The sequence below is a fragment of the Barbus barbus genome, assembly GCF_936440315.1.
Source record: "Barbus barbus genome assembly, chromosome: 16".
NCBI lineage: Eukaryota > Metazoa > Chordata > Actinopteri > Cypriniformes > Cyprinidae > Barbus > Barbus barbus.
The window spans coordinates 1,547,501-1,566,853 of NC_136744.1; the positions used below are offsets into that span (position 1 = coordinate 1,547,501).

Genomic DNA, 19,353 nt, shown 5'->3' on the forward strand with positions numbered 1-19,353 from the left:
ACAGATGACTGAGGTAACTAGTGCTCCACAGATGACTGAGATAACTAGTGCTCCACAGATGACTGAGATAACTAGTGCTCCACAGATGACTGAGATAACTAGTGCTCCACAGATGACTGCGATAACTAGTGCTCCACAGATGACTGAGGTAACTAGTGCTCCACAGATGACTGAGATAACTAGTGCTCCACAGATGACTGAGATAACTAGTGCTCCACAGATGACTGAGGTAACTAGTGCTCCACAGATGACTGAGGTAACTAGTGCTCCACAGATGACTGAGGTAACTAGTGCTCCACAGATGACCGAGGTAACTAGTGCTCCACAGATGACTGAGATAACTAGTGCTCCACAGATGACTGAGATAACTGGTGTTCCACAGATGACTGAGATAAGTGCTCCACAGATGACTGAGATAACTAGTACTGCACAGACGACTGAGATAACTAGTGCTCCACAGACGACTGAGATAACTAGTACTGCACAGACGACTGAGATAACTAACGTTAGTGCTCCACAGATGACTGAGATAACTAGTACTGCACAGACGACTGAGATAACTAGTGCTCCACAGATGACTGAGATAACTAGTGTGATAACTAGTGCTCCACAGATGACTGAGGTAACTAGTGCTCCACAGATAAGTGAAGAAAGCTTGACTACCCAGATAGCTGAAATAAGCAGCACTTGGCAGATAACTGAGGAAACTAGTCCTCCAGAGCCAGCAGAAGAAAGGTTTACTCCAGCCGCTAGTGAAGAGCCTGCTGGAGCAGCATCCTCCTGTGAGCCGGAGCTGAGGGAGGAGAGCGTGACTGCGGCGCAGGAGGAGGAGGAGGCTCCCCGAGGATCTCACTCAGAGCCGGAGAGCAGCAGCAGACACGCCGCGTCTGAGCACCGAGAGCCGTCGCCATCCCGTGAGTATCGCGCTGATTCCGCGCTGTCTGTGCCGTGATGCGGCTTTTCTGGATCAGAGCGATCCTCTGATGACTGCGTCGCGCTGATCTGCGCTAGTGACACGGCTTTGTGTGAATATTAGACGGTTATTGCGTGAATATTACACGGTTATTGCGTGAATATTACACGGTATTATTGCGTGAATATTACACGGTATTATTGTGTGAATATTGTTGGTGTGGCCCAATCGCCTCATGAGACAAAGACACGCAGCGCGATAAATGAGGATTTATGCAGAGATCATATTTCTGCACAATATATATTTGTATGAGTTGTTTATTTGAGGCCTTAGGTGTATTTATATAAACGTCTATCTATTATATGAGGCTTTTAATGTTTCTTTATATGTGACTATATATATAAGGGTGGGACTGCAGTATATATAGAGAAAGCATTAGATAGATGAAGAGTTTATTTGCAAAAACAAATAACTCTTATTATGTTATCATGTTTTTATTGTGTGTTATTGTGTTAGTTAGCTGTATTTTGTAGTTATTTTTTAACCGAATCAGAATAACCCAACTGCAGATTAATTGGAATGCACAATGAAAAAACAGGATTTTTTGAAGATTGTTAAAAACGGAGTTATCTGTGTTTGCAAATGAACTTTTCATATGTTTACATGAAGACTGTTATACAGAGCTGGCTAGTAACTGATTACATGTAATCTGGATTACATAATCAGATTCCCAAAATTAAGTACTTGTTTAGATTAAATTAGGCTGCATTTAAAATACTAGTAATCTGACTACTGTTACTTTTTATGGATTGCATGAGTACATATTATCCACACTAAAGCAATAATTTATTTATAATTGATTGATTCTCCCTAATTCGTCTTTTTCATCTTTTCAATTTTGCTTTTAAAAGGTTCACACAGAGATCAGTCATTAGTCAGGTGCTAACAACAAATGGAATATATTTTCTGGTCGTAGGTCAGTTCTCATGAATCTCCCGCAGCACCTCGGACTTGTGTTCATCCATTAATAATGCTCTCCCCTGAACATTTAACTTCATTGTGCTGCTCAGGCCCAGTCTTTCTCCTGTCATCTCCACATATGCTGCTGCTTCGCAAGAATTATATTAAACAAGGTTTTCTGAGTAGATTAGAGGAATGGAACTGCTGAAAATGTTACCTATTAGTGCTGTCAAACGATTAATCGCATCCAAAATAAACGTTTTTATTTACATAATACATCTGCGTGTACTGTACATATTTATTATGTATATAAATACACACCCATGCATGTATATATATTGAAAATATGTACCTACATGTATATATTTATATTCATATAATTTATATTAAATATAAATATATTTAATATATAAACGTAACATATTTTTCTTAAATATATACACATGCATGTGTGTGTGTATTTATATATATACATAATAAATATACACAGTACACACACATATATACTATGTAAAGAAAAACTTTTATTTTGGATGCGACTAATTGTGAATTAATTTGACAGCACTGTTACTATAAAGAGATCTTGTGAAGCGAAACGATCAACCTGTGCAAGAAACTGAACATTATAGTATTATATTAACATTATAGCCTCAAATAATTTATAGACACCCAATGAAGAGTCTGCAAATGAAGTTGATGCACTGAGAGTAAAACTCCTGACTGGCACATCAGAACCACAGAAGCAGCCAAGGTCAGACGCACAGCACATGCATCTGAAGACAGTGAGATATTATACAGTGAACCAAACTCAGTCATGCTGTTGTTGCAAATAAGAGTTCATCCTTAAATGACTTGCCTGGGTAAATAATAGTGTGTTGCATGATGGAAACCAAACAAGCACGTGGTGTTACAGCTGTTGCTGATGTGAAAGCTGTGATCACATCATCATCCAGTCCAGTGGCCATCACTCACTCACACACACACACACACACGCACGCATGCACGCTCGCACGCACGCACACACACACACACACACACACACTCTCACACGCACACACTCACACACACACACTCTCACACACACACACACACACACAGAAGAAGAGCGGTAATGTGAGATATCACAGAGCTCAGGATAGACGACAAACTCAATTAAAGTTTATCTCAAACCTGTTTAGTCCTCTCTGCAGGAAGTCTCTGCCTGATTCAGCATGCACTTCCTGTTTGAGTGTGAAGTGTGCTGTATTGATCTGGAGAGGCCGTTCCTCCTGCTGTCATCTGTGTGATTTAGGACAGAAGTCATCTAAATACAGACTGAGACGTCTTCATGCTCGTTTCCATCAGGATGGAGCAATCTTGAGTGAGTGTTCACTCGGCCTTATGAGCTCCAGAGCTCCAGATACGAGAGAGTCACTCTTTACTCTGATAGTCCACTCCAGACTACCAGTAACTCTGCAGCAACATGTCAACTTACTCTGCTAACCCTAACCTAACAGTCTACTAGTACTCTGAGACTGACATGTAGCTGTGTATTTCCTTACTATGGAAATAGAGGCACGAGAGCCGTGACAGCAGCCCCTGATTCACGAGCACCGGAGGAATCTAATAACATCACTATATATGGCATCTCACTAATAAGTGCAGTTTCTAATGATATTGAGCCTCGTGGAAATGCACAGTAAAACTGAGTTGGATGTAAATTTACTCCGATTAACAACAGTAACAAGAATTGTAAGGACAAAGTTTGTTTTATATATTCTGCTGGTTAGAGACTTGCACTCATCAAACTCTGTCTCTGCTCATAATGTGGTGGTTATTAGTGGTTAACCACAGATAAATCATGCACGGCTCATCACTACCAGGGTAAACAAATAGGGCTTTCTAACTCTATGATTTCTATAACTCTGGCATTTGTTATGAAAAACTGCAGCTTAAACACATTTATGATAAATGTAAATGCAAAAAAGTGCCATTAACTTTATTTATGACTATTACTTCAGTTTGCGGCGATTGGATTCCCTTACTCCTGTGGCACATTTACTAATGACTAGCCTATATTTATATATGAATAAAATAGCATAAATATACCACATTGCTGCCAGAATAACATGGTTCCAGTCTGCAGTGAACTGTGGTTCACGAGTTCACACTTACATATATTTAGCACGAGTAAGGTAATGCGTATTTGGCGAGTATAGTAAGCGTAGTTGGCGTGCTGTCCTGGGGAAGGGCTCCGGGCTCAAGAATGGCCCGAACCCAGGGTACCCCCCATAGTGTGGTGAGAACTCTAGTGATTCCTTCTTGAGTGGAGAAGGGGTGGTGGAGGGATGCTGATTATCCGTCAAATGAACAGAGGTATGTCAGCTTGTCAGCTTGCACGAGTCTCTCACTAACTCAGGCCAGAGCCGGCGCCAGGGCACCTCCATCAGGGGGGCATTTAAATTTCTAGGGGGGGCACAAATCACGTTGTGTGTGTGTGTGTGTGTGTGGGGGGGGGTGTTCGGGTGGGAAGCGTGCAACCTGTGATTGCGTGCAGTTGCTGACACTCGCTAAAGCGTGCAATTGCTTTCTTATGTGCGCTGTTTTATCAGTACTTTCGCTTTCGAAATCGATCGTGTTCAGGGAGAAGGGGAGAGGATGGAAAGTGGGGGCACAGTAACTCATTTGGGGGGGCACAGCCCGCGAATACCCCCCTTGGCGCCGGCCCTGACTCAGGCTGCGTGACTGTGCGTTCACACCGCCGGCGGCGAGAGCGTCAAAGCGGCCGGAAGTCATTCATTTTCAATGAGAGCCGGCGGCGAGCTCCGGCGAGAGCGGCGCGGCGAGTCTTGGACGGTGAGAGCGTCGAGGAGAGTTGAAATCAGGTCAACTTTATGGTAATGAGCTATGACGCGGTTGGGCGGCAACCAATCGGAATGTAGAAGTCCTCCGCTTGAGAGGGTTCCAGAGAACGCAGTTTTGTAAACTTTGGTTCCGACCACATTAGTTCCCATGCAAAATGGAAGAGAGATTAGTTATTGCTGTGGCGGGTTTCCCGATAATATTTGACGTGTCCCTGTTTGTGTACAGGGAGATAAATAAATAAAAATTATAGGGTACATTTTCCCGCTACAACGTTTGTTTTTCAGCGGGAATGCAATTTATTTGCTCAAAACAACACCGATTTGACCAATTACATTAAGGCTACACTTCAATCTGGACAGTTTGTAATGTAGGCTGCACACAAATTAATGTTAATTAAAGACCAAGGCTAGTAAATGTCTCCTATAATGTTGAAATTAGACTAGCACTTAACCATGAACACAAATCCACACCACACAAATGGCTTTTCATTGGCTCAACCTACTTGTTTCTTTTGCGGCTCCTTTAAATACAAGACGAGCATACGATCTACGTCAGAGCGTCAGCGCGTCCACGAATCTTTTCTACAGCGTCTCAGTCAGGGCGGCCAGGGCGAATTTTGACGCTCTCGCCGCCGGCGGTGTGAACGCACAGTGAGGCTCCTCTGGCCTCGGAATCAGCAGACTGACCGCCAGTCACCGGTCCGGGCCCATCATGCGGAAAATTGGCTAATTTCAGTCCCTTGCCGGTCGATCGGTGCATCTCTAGTGTTTAGTCTTTAGACTAGTGTAATCGCAGAGAGAACTGCTGTGTGATAACGGTGACTGTCTGCGAGTAAACTTCTTCTTTTTTTAAACTTTTTGTTTCTCATATACACACAATCACAGAGTTGCTCAGGGCCCTGAAACATGCGATGGGTTTACTGCTGTGATCTCTCACAGGAACCCACTCATTCATGAGCCATAAATCACTTCATATAAAGACTCTCTCTAGACTGAAATCACACATGACCGTAGACGGCGATCTCTTTCTCCGCCGGTGGGTGCTTGGCATACCGCGGCAATCTGACAGGTTTATGTCATCTATTTTTTTTTCAGCTTACCATAAGCAAATTAGAACTTAAAGGTTTTATCAAACTCACAACGAACAATTCACCTTGCTCGAGATCTTAAGTTATAATGGAGTATATGGTTTGCATAAGAAATTCGTCGAAAACCTATTGACAGCTTCTTTAAATACTGCATTCTGTAAATATTGCATACATTCACTTACGGTTGACACAACAAACTTAAGCCTTTTAGCTATTTTCAGTTCTTCAGTTACAGTAACAGAGCTATATAGACAAAACATTGACATGAAACATACCGACATCTTCGACATCATGCTCAGTGTGTTCACGATTAATCTCAGCGGTTTGCTTAATCTCCCTCCAATCACAAACACAGACACTGAACCAACACCAAAGGCACCTGGAAAAAAAAGAACAGTTATAAATCATGTGCGGGGTAGTAGTGGGACAAAAATATGCAAATTCAAAGTAATGTGATTATTTTTTATTTTCTTTTTCCTGAAGATCATAAATGAAGTGTAGCGTTAGTTCTGGCAGGTCACGTTGGTCACGCTCGCATCATCTGATCCCCATCTATAGGAATACAACACCTATCTAATCATCCATATATAAGGTCCCTCAGCATTGCTCAATAGCTAATTAAATGGCGAATTTGGCAGGCAAAATATCACCATCACTAGGAATCAGGAATTTAGCGAGTGGAATTCGTTTCCCCAATGGACTCACCTCCGATTCATTTAAGTTCGTTAACTTGAACACGTGAATTCACCGCATTGTTCATAAGCTGCCTCATTCAGAAGTGACTGAGTTAGCGTTACTTCACTCATCGCTACATTATTGAAGTGGACTCCACGAGTTATGTGACCCACTCAAGAACAAGTTCAGATGGGAACTTCATCTCCAAGAAGGACATCAAGAGATCAGGCATCCTCGCCGCAGCTGCTATGTTTCACTCTCTCTTCATAAGCTAATTTCCTTTTAATGCTCTCAGGTTATTGGCAACATGCCTGTTGCTATGGCTATCCATGTTGCTAGGCTCATTTAGTTGTTTAGTTGGCAATGTGCGGTACTGTGTTACTGGCATTCACTTGTCGTTGCAATATGCTGCGCTTAACGGGGGATACAATACCATTTCTTGTATTCTGAGTTGTTTCCGCTAGTAAGAGTTGGATTGTTATGCGCGCACACACACTCAGCGACCCGAGCAAGAGGCTTTGACAAGGTTTTGTTTTGGGGGTTATCGCTGCTCTCCCTGCTCTTATCTATGCTAGGCTACTTGGATACGCAGGGAGTTCTTGCCCAGAACACAACCATACCGCCAATCCAAACTGTATTAATTGTCAATCATCTTGACGATAGCGGTCCTGACAGAAAGATTGTTAAATATGGCAAACGGTATAAGAACATCAATTTAAAAATGCAGTCATAGATGATCTTATGCACCCAAATGAACATCATAAAAACCCACATCCTGATTCCTGTCACTCTGCAAACATATATTTGAGCATTTATTCATCCAAATATTCCTGAAAGCACAGGTTTCCAGATCCTTATAGGCCTACCTCTGATAAAAAATACCCATTTAAAAGGGCTGCAAATAACCTAGTGGTATTTTCTGTCATATTAGGACATACTTGGTTTTGAATACATTTATTGGATTTTTTTATTGGTTAAAATAACAAATGAACAAATCGTCTTTACATGAACAAATGACGACTTAAACATAATTTTATTACTTAAGAATTAGCTAAAATAGAGCAAATAATTGTATTGCCAAAGATCTTCAGTTACAAACTCAGACATAAGACGGACACTGCCTTTTCAGCATGCCATTTTTTATTTTTCTGGTTAACCACTGTGCCAATACCCCCCCCCCCCCCCCCCCCCACTGTATAAATACAGAATATGCATTAAATATGTTAAAATGTTAAATATTTTTAAATTATACAATAAAAAATAATATTTGATTTTCATGTAAATATTTTCTTAAGATTTTTTCATAAATAAACTTTTCAAAAGTTTCTTGAATATCTGCCATACAGTGTTACCGTACTGAACACTACTATATGTGTGTGTGTGACAAGGCCAATGTACTAAAAGCGTTCAGTTTAATCACCGTTCTATATAAATACGCTGCTTTAATTGATGCACACACACACACCACTCGCACACAGAGATCGGAGATCACTCTCTGCAAAAAGTAACATTCAGAAGCTCATAAACTTCTTGTCAGTGCTGCCACGTGACTTTTGCATGCCGTAGGTTGCCGATCCCTGACCTAGACACAAAAAATTGAATGAAACATTAACTGATATTAAGCTTTAAATTGCAATTGTCTAGAAACGCATACTTTTTAAAATTCAGCTCTATATAAAGAACTTCATTCTGACATTCTAACTTAACGATTACTTAAAATGCAATGCATTATTCACATTTCTCCTGATCTCCAGTTACACAAACGGAGCTTAATCACAAGAATTTAAAGTGCCCCTATTATGGGTAATGAAAGGTTCATAGTTTGGTTTTAGGGGTCCCCAACAACAGGAGGACATTCATGCAGTGTCAAAAAACACTTTCATTTTCTTATAATATGCATTTATTTTTACCTTATTTGCTCAACGACTCCCAAACGATTCATTCAACGATTCATTTTTCCAAACCCCTCCTTTGCGTGACGCTAAACTGCAGTGATTGGTCGATTTCAATTAAAGCAGTGTTTGTGAGCTTTTAACGCTCCAAAAGCGGCACCTAGTGGCAAAGAATGAATTTGCATTTTCATTCAGACCAACGTGAAAATCAAGTTTTCTCAGGTCTGCGTGCGCAACAAGTGGCAATATGCTAATGTTTCATGTTGACGTCAACATGAAACGGCTTGGGATTCGTTTTAAAAACGACTCATTTCAATGATTCAGAGTCGACTCTTTCTTTTGAGAGACAATAACTTTATACACGGTGCACTTTCAGATTTCAAACTTTGCAGGATGTTTTTATTCACTTAGAGCTGTGGTACACACTGCATGAAAGATCATTTTCAAAAATCCACAATAGGGGCACTTTAACAGAAAGCAGAAAGCATATGACAGCTTCTATAAGAAAAAATGACCAGGATTACCAGCTAGTTAGAGGTTTCTGAGTATTAACAGCACTACATAGCTCATGTGTCATGCTTTATTTATTTGTCCAGGATGTCCATATTACAAGTTCATCTAGCAATTACTTTGATAATCGATGAATCTGTTGATTTATTTCTTTGATTAATCACTTTTTATGTAACGTAAACTGTCAAAAAAAACTTTTAGGTTTTACAGTCAATCATTTTTTTTAAATACTGTATGAACATTATATTATGGCTGAATATTTTCAGAATATTATATTTGTGGAAGTTAGCTTATTATCTATTTATTCATTATTTTGAGACCACACTCTTCCTCTCGGTCTGTTTTAAACTAGGAGACGGAAATGAACGTTTTCTCAGCTGAGAGATTAGCAGGTGTGTGTGAGACAGAAAATATCATATACTCTTATAATCATGAAGTCTGATCAGACGAGGTGTTACAGATGAACATACTCCTGCTGTTCACTGTCAGTGTCAAGGGCTGTTATCTAGCGGAAGAATGTCGTTTAATGAATTACTTCAGATAAGTAATATATTAAAACATATTTGGGCTTTTTATATTTATTTGTGTTGGCTAACTATGCCCTTCAGCCATGATTGTATTCACAATATAGCACAGCCTCTCATACTTTACTGCCTAAAATAATGTTTATTCATTCAATTTGAAGATTCATTGTGAAAATTATATTTATCAATTACAAATTTTAATGGTAGATGCAATTAATCACAAGTCATAACAGAATACTGTGTGGTTAGCCTCGATGTATTTATTTCTAATCAATAGTGTTTGCTTTTTCTGTTGGTTTAATGCTTGAAGTTTGTGAAATAAAACTAGCTTGCTGTCTGCTTGCACAGAGTGTCATTGGCTGTGTTTTCACTGCAGGTCTTAATGCAAAAATCCGATCTTTTGACCATATCCAATTTTTTGGCCCGTCTGTTTACATTCACTTTAGACACAACTGGTATCCAATATCTATGTTTACATTAATTCCCACCCAAAAGGATTGTCTGCAGTGATCGCTTTACTATGCAGATGGTAGACCCTCGGGTTTTAAATGGCCGTGCTATTAAAATTATTTATATAATTCACGTCGAATGGCCATTATTATTTGCCAGCATGGACAACGGCTGTCATGGATGTTTTGCAGCACAAAATCTGACTGAGCGGATAAAGACCGGAAAATAACGGTAATTTTAATTTGTTAGACTATTTTATCTACTGCTCATTAGAGGTATAATTGTTTAGTGAAATAAAGATTATATTTATTGAAATGAATTCGAATAAATTAACGAGAGAGAGAGAGAGAGAGAGAGAGAGAGAACGAACGTATGCACCCATGAGTTATTGTGAAGCATTGCGAACAAGCTTGTCGGTTTAATTACAAAAACTGCAAAGTTATCACCTCATTGCTGATAAATATAATGTAGCTTTTAGCTGTTTTATTTTCAAAATTCATGGGGCAGGGGTTGAAAACCAGCTCCTGAATGTGCAATTTCTTATCTATAAAAAGTTTCCATCTCAATAAAATGCGAGCACATTGGGAGTTCTGTTGAGAATCGGATATGTGTGTTTATATGTAGGTCGGATGTCCAGATATCGGATGTGTATCCGATTAAAATCCACATTTGGAAGTGGCTCAGATCGGATGCGAAAAAATCAGATCTCGCGGGGGCTTTTGTGTTTACACGTGTGCAACAAATTCCGATCTGTGTCAGATGTGAGCAAAAAAATCTGTTTTTTTTTTGTGCCAGTGTAAACGCAGCCGTTGTCGTCATAATTTTAATGAAGTATTTTTAACATAATGAATTGTTTTTAATGTCTACCACAAAAACCAGCTCCTGCTCCTACACTCATGGAGCTGACGTTTGTCGTGTTAGCCTTGAATTTTCACAGAGCGAGTTTTGAGAGACTGACTCTGATTCAGACGGCAGCACCTGTAAATGTGTAAATATCCTCTGACCAGGGCTCGAGGCAGTGTTGTGTGTAATTCCTCTCCGTCGCTGTTTTTCAGATGAACCCAAACCCTGTGCTGCTGCTGCCATCGCTCCTGCTCTCCTTCAGTTTCCATCAGGTACGTTTCCGCTTTGCTGCTGTGCTGGGGTTGCTTTCGTCTTTGTCATGTTGCCGTTTGATTGTTTGCATTTCAGGGTGACATTTGACCAGTGCTGAGTGATGTAAATGTAGATCTCTTGTGAGTTAACAACTGAAGTAGCCTAATCAGTACAAAGAGTGACAGACATGCTTGATTTTCACTGATCTGGACTAGGGTTGTCATGATACCAGTACCAGATAACTTTGTTTATTTTCAGTCATAGTAATACCACAATAAAAACTGAAATACCATTAAACACATTCCATCATTTTCAACTCCGTTTGTTGAAAATGCTTGTATAAATAAAGTGACATTAAGATGATGCCTTATTGTTTGGACTGTGAGCTCCTCCGGGTTCAGTCGGATCCTATCCGGCAGCAGATTCTTGACGTTTCTGTGCTTGAAGGAACAGCTCATGTACCAGGAAGGTTTCAAAGCAGCATCAGTATAACCTTACTGACATTCACAAGCCAAGCCTTCACTAGAATACCATTTTTTAACTGCGGCACCCATGTACCAAACTGGTGATAGCATGGAAAAACTGCATTATTGTGATCTTTTTCTGACTTTTTTGGTATTGAAATACTGGTACTATTGACAGCCCTAATGCAGAGTCAGTTTTGCTGCAGAATGTGTTGTGATCCTGGAACAGCTGAGATGATTGATGTTAGTCTTGATTTGAAAGCTGTCAGATGGTGGATTGTTCTGCCTTCCTCCTGACTTTCCCTTGTAGCTTTGCATCAGTTAATCTTTACAGCAAGCCTCAGTTAATGTCATCATATTTCATTCTTTCCGAGCAGATATGTATAAATAGATTTTAGAGAAAAAAGCAGATGCTTTTACTGAAGAAGAAATGGTCTACAAACATGATCATAGAAATGAGAATCTCATCTTCAGTAGTCATGAATTAGTTTAGTTTGAAGACTGTGAAGCCTCACAGGATCATCCATATACCAGGCTCCGGTTAACCACAGTCTCGCTCTGATCCCGCAGACCGCTGCGATTCTCCACCCGTAGCTTCACGGGCCAGCGCTAGTCTTGCTATGGATCCATTGGGACGTAAGAACTCGGCAGCATTCGACCCGGATGTGCTGAGCCAGTCCGACGACGACGACTTCATGTTAGAAACGAAAAAGAGTCCATTCCAGGCGTTTCCCCCTGTGAGCGGCGGCCTCGAAGAGACCACCGCAGCCAGGAGATCAGTGGAGGTGTCTGAGAGTCCGTCTCCAGACCTGGTGCAGGACGCCTACGATGAAGCCCACGTGCCGTCAGAGGAGCTCAAACCGGAGGCTGATGCTGATGCACCGGTCTCCCTTTCGTACGCTCTCTCCGACCTTTATTCAAACCTCAACACGGCATCTGACGACCGACCAACGTCTCTTCCAGATATTCTCAAATCGTCTCCGCTGAACCCTGACAAACTGGACTCTGGCTCTTCAGAAGGAAGCCCTGATTTCAGCCCGGTTCACAGAAGTGTGGACGATTCCCCAAATTCCCCATTCCCTGCTAACAATCTCTTTGGATTTGACTCCAAGATCTTGCTGCTGAAGGAGATGGCCGAGGAGACGGAGGCCAAAGTTGGGGACAAGACCAAGCTGGAAGCAGAGAACAACTCTGAGCAAAGTTTCACAGCTTTTGATCTTGTGAAAGAGACGGACATGCCTCCGAAGACCGACAGCCTTCTGAAGGACAAAGAGGTGATCAACCAGGCCGCAGTTCAGACGGCTGACAGATTTGAGTGTCTTGGCTTCCCCAGCGGAAACACTCGAGAGCTGTCTGATTCTGAGAGTCCATCCGCAGACTCCTTCTCCCCAGTGCTCGACGCAGTCACGCAGGAACGGCGAGCCATCCAGGGGCCGATGGATGCCGCTGAGGAGGTGTCGGAGCAGGAGGTCTCGTCTGAAGAGTTCGAGTTTGTGGAGCGGCCGCCGCAGGGAGCCGCTGAGGAGTTTCTTGAAATGCAGGAGAGCCTGGCCTTCAGTAAACCCTCAGAAATGCCACAGGATGAAGACGGATCTCCTAAACTGCAGCGTCAGGAGGCGGCAGGTCACATGACTACAACCGAAGACGCAGACGAACAAAGCTCTTACCATCTCCTCACCCAGGAGTCAGACAAACCTTCTCCTGCGAGAGGTAAAGTGGGCCTGGCGTCTGATTTCCAGGAAATCTCCCCAGCTCCTGTAATCTGTCCTCCAGCGGATAAACCCGGAGCCGAGGAGAAGGAAGCTGAAGGCAGCATGTGTGATCTGAGTGCAGCGGCAGGTAAATTCAGCACAGACCACCATCTTCACCGGACCTTTTCATTTACCATTCATTTTTTGTCCATGTACCTTCATCATTTGTGTTTTGTCCTTTATTCCCCTCAACGTTCATGCGTCTCTCATGCATCTCACCTTTGGCATGGCATGATGTTGCATTATGATTCTGTTTACATGATCACTTTTCCCATTGATTTGTTTAGTGTCCCACCAACTGTGGCCCAATATAACAATACGATTGTTTTATGATTGACTACTTGCTGTCATATTGCGATCAGGATTATTCTTCTCACATATAAATTTGAGCATTAGTGAATTGATTAACTGTATGTAGTGTTGAGGGTTCATACGAGGCGCTTTTCTGCCGTGATGAAGCACCGCAGCAGGCATGCTGTAGGTCAAGAGCTGGATCACTGTGGGCCTGTGTTTACAGAGCACAAACGCTGCTCATTTGTCTATCTCAATCAGACTGCACTTTATGCCCAGTCCTGCAGGTTTGTCAGGAGTAACGGAGAGAGCGTGCAGTATAGTTTGAGCGGGAGTGTCTGCGTTTACATGTTTATAGTGTGGAGTTAGATTTGTAAGTGCAGTATGTGTAGGTGTAGGGGTGTGCGATATATATCGTCTGCGATAATATCGTAATTGTTGTTTTAACGTTGTGTGATTTGACTCTATCGAGTATATTGCAAAACCAAACAAAACACACCTACAGAGTGCACGCATATATAACGTGAAGTCTAGTAGGTTAGACTATTGTGTGTGCGAGTGCATTCTTTCACTGCATGATTCAGTCTATTAAAATACATTTAGAATGATCACAACATTCAAGATATAGGGGCAGAAAATGTATATATTTATTTCATTTCATATAGTTAATCAATATCACATGAAGAGTGCCATTTTTTTTCTCCAAAAATCAGCACGATTACAAATGTGATATAGATTTTATACAACAGTTTAATAAACAAGAAGTCATTTCAAGAGACTTACGTTTTAGACCTTGTTGCTCTATTTCAACAACAAAAATCACTCCAAACACAGCCACAGCACTGTTTTGCATTTCTGAGCAACATGACGGTGTTTTGTTCCTGAATGAATCAACTGTTTAAATGATTCGGTTCAGTCGCAATGACTCACTTATTAACAGTGACATGCTGCCACCTACTGGCAGTTTTAATTTCACATTTACAGTATCTTTTCTTTTTTTAAATAATTTCAAATATCTGTATTCAACGTTTTATGTACATATAACAGAACATTATTTATGCATTTGTAACTGCAGGTTAAATGCATTCATGTCCCAAACAGTGAGTAAATATGTCTAAATGCCATTTCAAATGCAGCTTCTGTGTTTCCTCTGCATTGCAAAGATGAATTTAGTTGATACTGATTTCATTAGCTTGGTAACAGCCCAAATGTTGTCTTATTCTAATTCATTGATTAAATGTAAGAATTTGATTCAAAAGATGATCCACACTTTTAGACAAAAATGGCTTTATAAAGGTAAAAATGCCCATAAAAAGTAAGAATCAAATTAAACTTATTGGAAAATGTTAATTTCTATCGCTGCTGTGAACTGACCACACAGAATATAAAGAACATCAAAATCTTTAGGAGTCAGCTGTCCACGGTAGTCCTTAAGACACACACTCAGCACAATAACACACTCAGCAAAATATTGTCTAATTATCATTACCGATAAAATCCCAGAAAATATTGAGATATAATTTTTTTGTCAATATTGCACACCCCTATGTAGGTGGTGGCCAAGAGGAGCCGTGTTTAACTTTCAGTCAGCCGAGAGTTGTGTTTATCTCGTGTGGGAGACTCCCTCCTCCTCCTCCTCCAGCTCCACCCGCCACTATAAGTGCTAGTCTTCTCTGGGCTCTGATCGCCTGCAGTCTCCAGTCACCTCGGCACGGCAGCATGGACGAGACGCTCGAGCGGCCCACGGCGCACTGGAAACACCAGGGTAGAGCTGGACTCTCTCACACACTCGCTCTTGCTGTAGATCGCGTGTTATTTACTGCTGTTCTTCTAGCTGCGCTGTTGGTGTGTGTGTGTGCCGTCTGACTGACGCTCTGCTGTCGCTGCTGGAGATGAGGCTGTTTAGCATGAGTTTGGTGAATGCAGGGCTTTAGCAGAGCGTGCTGCGGTGACGGATCTGACCTTTGCTCCTGGAGAGAGTCAGTATCGCGCAGATAATCTGGCCAAAGGTTCTGGGTGCGGTGGGAGAGAAGTAGTCCTTGTTTAATGATTTGCTGCTATGTCTTGCAAAATGAGGTGAGAAGCTGAAACGTCGCTCGCCGTGTGTGAGTCAGCTCCAGCTGTGTTTCTCAGGGCGGTATAACGCGGATCTGGAGTCAGACGCTTGTCTCCTGGGCTTTAGCAGGGTTCAGGTGATGCTGGTGTGTCCTGCACAGGCCTGAGGCCAGCACTTCACTCCATCTGAACCCTTCTCCAAACGGGTCTGAAATAACAGAATGGGGCTCCATGGTACCATGAAGCAGCTCTTGTGATGATGATGGCATCAAGCAGTTTAATTACTGTATTCAAATAGCATGGTATGTATATTCACAGAGGCATTATAGTGTCCAGAAACCACACATTGTCTGAAACATGGTAATATCATGGTGCAATTTTGTGAGGGTTACACTGTTTGTAGGAGATCCCATATCATTTGATGGCACAGTTATTGGTATTATGGTTGCCATAGTATATGACAGAATTTGACAGATAAACTGCAGTGTTGTTGCTGTGTGTGTGTGTGTGTGTATACACACACACACACATTAACTTCTGAAAAGTAAATGTGGTCAAATAATCTCAGCTGGACCATTTTTTCATAAATTTGCAAAGTCATTGAATGTAGATTTTGCTTCGTCCTGTATGGAGTATAGATTGAGGTGAAAAAAACCCAGTGTAAGGCATTTTGGCATAAGACTGCAGCATAAAATATGAATAAAACTGGTGGACTGTAAATGATGACAGAGTTTGTGGGTGAATTTCCCCTTTACTTACAGTATATAAAATGTGTGTTTGTGACAGGAGATGTGCTCTGTCTGTTTTTAGCAGAAGACTGTGAGTACGAGATGTTTGTGAGTGTGATGGTGGTCTGAGGTTTCTGTTGTGTGACTGTAAACGCGTTTATCATAGACTGGCATCAGTCTCATCATCCGCATGTGCTCGTCTCAGTCTCTGCTTATGTCGTCCCATCCCTGGTTCCCTGCGGTCAGACAGAGGTCCGTGAGGCTGACATGAGTGTGTGTGTGTTTCAGTGCTGGAGCTTCTGTACTGGCGGGACGTGAGGGCCAGCGGGCTGGTGTTCGGCTGCAGCCTCTTCCTCCTGCTCTCCCTCCTCAGCTGCAGCATCATCAGTGTCCTGTCCTACTCCGCACTGGCCCTGCTGTCCGTCACCCTCTCCTTCAGGACATACAGGGGAGTCCTGCAGGCTGTCCAGAAGTCTGATGAGGGCCATCCTTTCAAGTGAGTTCAGAGCAGAAACACTGTGTGTGTGGTCTGACCTACATTATTAATGTGTTCATAATAATAATAATAATAATAATAATAACTTTTTGAGCAATTTTTCCTGGTAACTTTTTTTTAACAATGTTTCTGGGCGCTTTCCCACTCAGAATGTGTAACAAATTTCTACTTTACATCGGTCGTGGGCCCTGTGTCTCACCTGGTTGCCCGTTGATGGCAACATTGCTCAAAAAGTTGCCCTGTGTAACATCAGCCTATGAGTGTCCTCATAATTCAAATCAATAGCTGTTGCTCTTCTTGAATGATAGATAATTTTTCAACTAATTTTCACAGACGGTACTTGGATCAGGATGTAGCTTTGTCTAAAGACATGGTGCAGAGGCACAGTGACGTGGTTCTGAGCCGGATCAACGGCGTGCTGAAGGAGCTGCGGCGTCTGTTTCTGGTGGAGGACCTGATCGACTCGCTGAAGGTCTGAAGAGTCTTTGTGTATATTAAATGAAAACGTGCTTACCCTAAACATTTAACTTGACTCAAGTAGAAGTTTAAGTAGGTCATGAGGAGAAATACTTTTATTAACTGATATACTTAAAGGCATAGTTCACCTAAAAATGATAAATCTGTCATCGTTTACTTCCCCTCATGTCATTTCAAACATTTGTGACTTTCTTTTCTTCTCTGGAATCAAAAAAAGATATTTAAAAAATTGTTGCAGTCTGAACTACATTAGACCATTTATCTTATGTTTTTCATTGAAGAAGGAAAGTCATACAGGTTTGGAACAGCATGAAGGTGAGTACATGGCAAAGGAATTTGCAGCGTTATTTGGTGAACTCTTTAAGTATCAAAAATACATTTCATGAATAGAAATTAAAGCTGTCAGACACATGCAGTCGAGTAAAAAGTGCAATATTCTCCTCTGGGATGTAGTGGAATATACGTGTAAAGTTGCATTCAATGGAAATACTACTACAGGTAGCTCAGATTTGTACTAAAGTTAATGTACCGAGTTTCATTGGAACACACGTTAGAGGCCTCCGAGGAGAATGAGTCGAGAGTCGAGAGAGCGTCTCAGGTTACGTATGTATGTTTCCCTGAGAGTAGGGAATGAGACGCTGCGTCCTCTAGGGGTCGCTATGGCGAACGTCTCGGTGTGACCGGTGTCTTGAAGCATATATCTAATCACGACAATAACATTGGCCGGCGACAGCCTATGACGTTACTACCTGCGCGGCCACAGTATAAAGGGGCGCCGGGAAAATACGTCATTCATTCTTGTTCTGTAGCTTGCGTCCGAAGCTTGGCACCGAACCTAGAGGGCGCAGTGTCTCGTTTCTTACTCTCAGGGAACCATGGTTACATACGTAACCTGAGATGTTCTCTTTCGAGGGAACTTCGAACTGCGTCCTCTAGGGGTCGCTATGGGGAACGGAATACCCACGCCACCATGCTGAGGGGAGTGCAAGCCAAGCACAAAAGCCAAGCACTAAATACCAACTCTACCCGGCTAAGGGAGTTGCCCCTGGGACGGTACGACGGCTGTCAGTGACATTATCCCCTTCGGCCAAAGGCCTTAGCTGCATACCCCAGAACTTACCTGTTAGGGGCCGGGCCTCCTGGACCCAGGGAGAGCTCAAAGGCTTGGAATCAGAAGAAGAGATTCCTTTAAGGGGATACGACCAAGCGCTTAGGATAGTAACTAAGTCTTGGCCTGTCATCCAGGGGCTACTGCTTGCTCTGCAAGAGCTCGCTGAAGGAACTGTCTCAACAGATCCTTGGTAGCAACACCCTGTTCAAGTAGTATCACTGGGGATACATAGGTAGATTGGGGCCCAAGGTGAAACCGGGGCCTGACCGACTCAAAGAATGGCACGAAGCCGCAGCGCGTAATCCATACCGTACAGGATTTTAGAAAGACCGCAAAACACTTGGTGTGCGATCTTACCACAACGTGGCTTTCAGAAAGTGCACAGAGACATGCGTGCACACTTACCATATCATGGATTTGAAATATTCTCGGGAGGGAGCAGCAGGCTCATAGGTGACCCTCTATGCTGAGGGGAGCAGAGCTAGCTCTACCAACAAGGAGAGCAACTTTACAGGGAGGCAGAGAGAAGCCTAACAACCTGAAGTTGCTGACTCACAGAGCTGAATTCTTTTCAGATGCTCTACCATGGCTTTAGAGCTCTGGAGAGCAGAGAACTTAACTCTCAGCATGAGAGGGCACTCAGCACATACATAGGTAGAGTGGGGCCCAAGGTGCAACCGGGGCCTGACCGACTCAAAGAATGGGTACGAAGCCGCAGCGCGTAACCCATACCGTACAGGATTTTAGAAAGATGGCAAAACACTTAGTGTGCGTTCCTACCACAACGTGGCTTTCAGAAAGTGCACTAGCGTGCGCACTTACCATAACATGGATTTGTAAACACCGTCTTTTCAAATGCTCTGGAGGGAGCAGCATGCTCATAGGTGACCTTCTAAGTTAAGGGGAGCAATGCCAGCTCGACCAACAAGGAGAGCTCGGGAGGGAGCAGCATGCTCATAGGTGACCCTCTACAGTGAGGGGAGCAATGCTAGCTCTACCAAGGCAGAGCTCTGGAGAGCAGAAAACTTAA

The 19,353-nt window shown here is 42.4% G+C and overlaps 1 protein-coding gene across 1 annotated transcript in view; it reads left to right on the plus strand.

Annotated features, from left to right (window-relative positions):
* The window catches only part of LOC306882398 (uncharacterized protein), a 40,242-nt gene that overhangs the window by 510 nt on the left and 20,379 nt on the right, over positions 1-19,353 (plus strand). The window contains exons 1-5 of the mRNA XM_079436992.1: positions 1-914; positions 10,911-10,970; positions 11,985-13,253; positions 16,528-16,735; positions 17,069-17,207. The exon at positions 1-914 is cut by the window's left edge and continues 510 nt beyond it. Of these exons, the coding sequence (XP_079293118.1) occupies positions 1-914; positions 10,911-10,970; positions 11,985-13,253; positions 16,528-16,735; positions 17,069-17,207 (2,590 nt within the window). The remainder of the gene's footprint in view (positions 915-10,910; positions 10,971-11,984; positions 13,254-16,527; positions 16,736-17,068; positions 17,208-19,353) is intronic.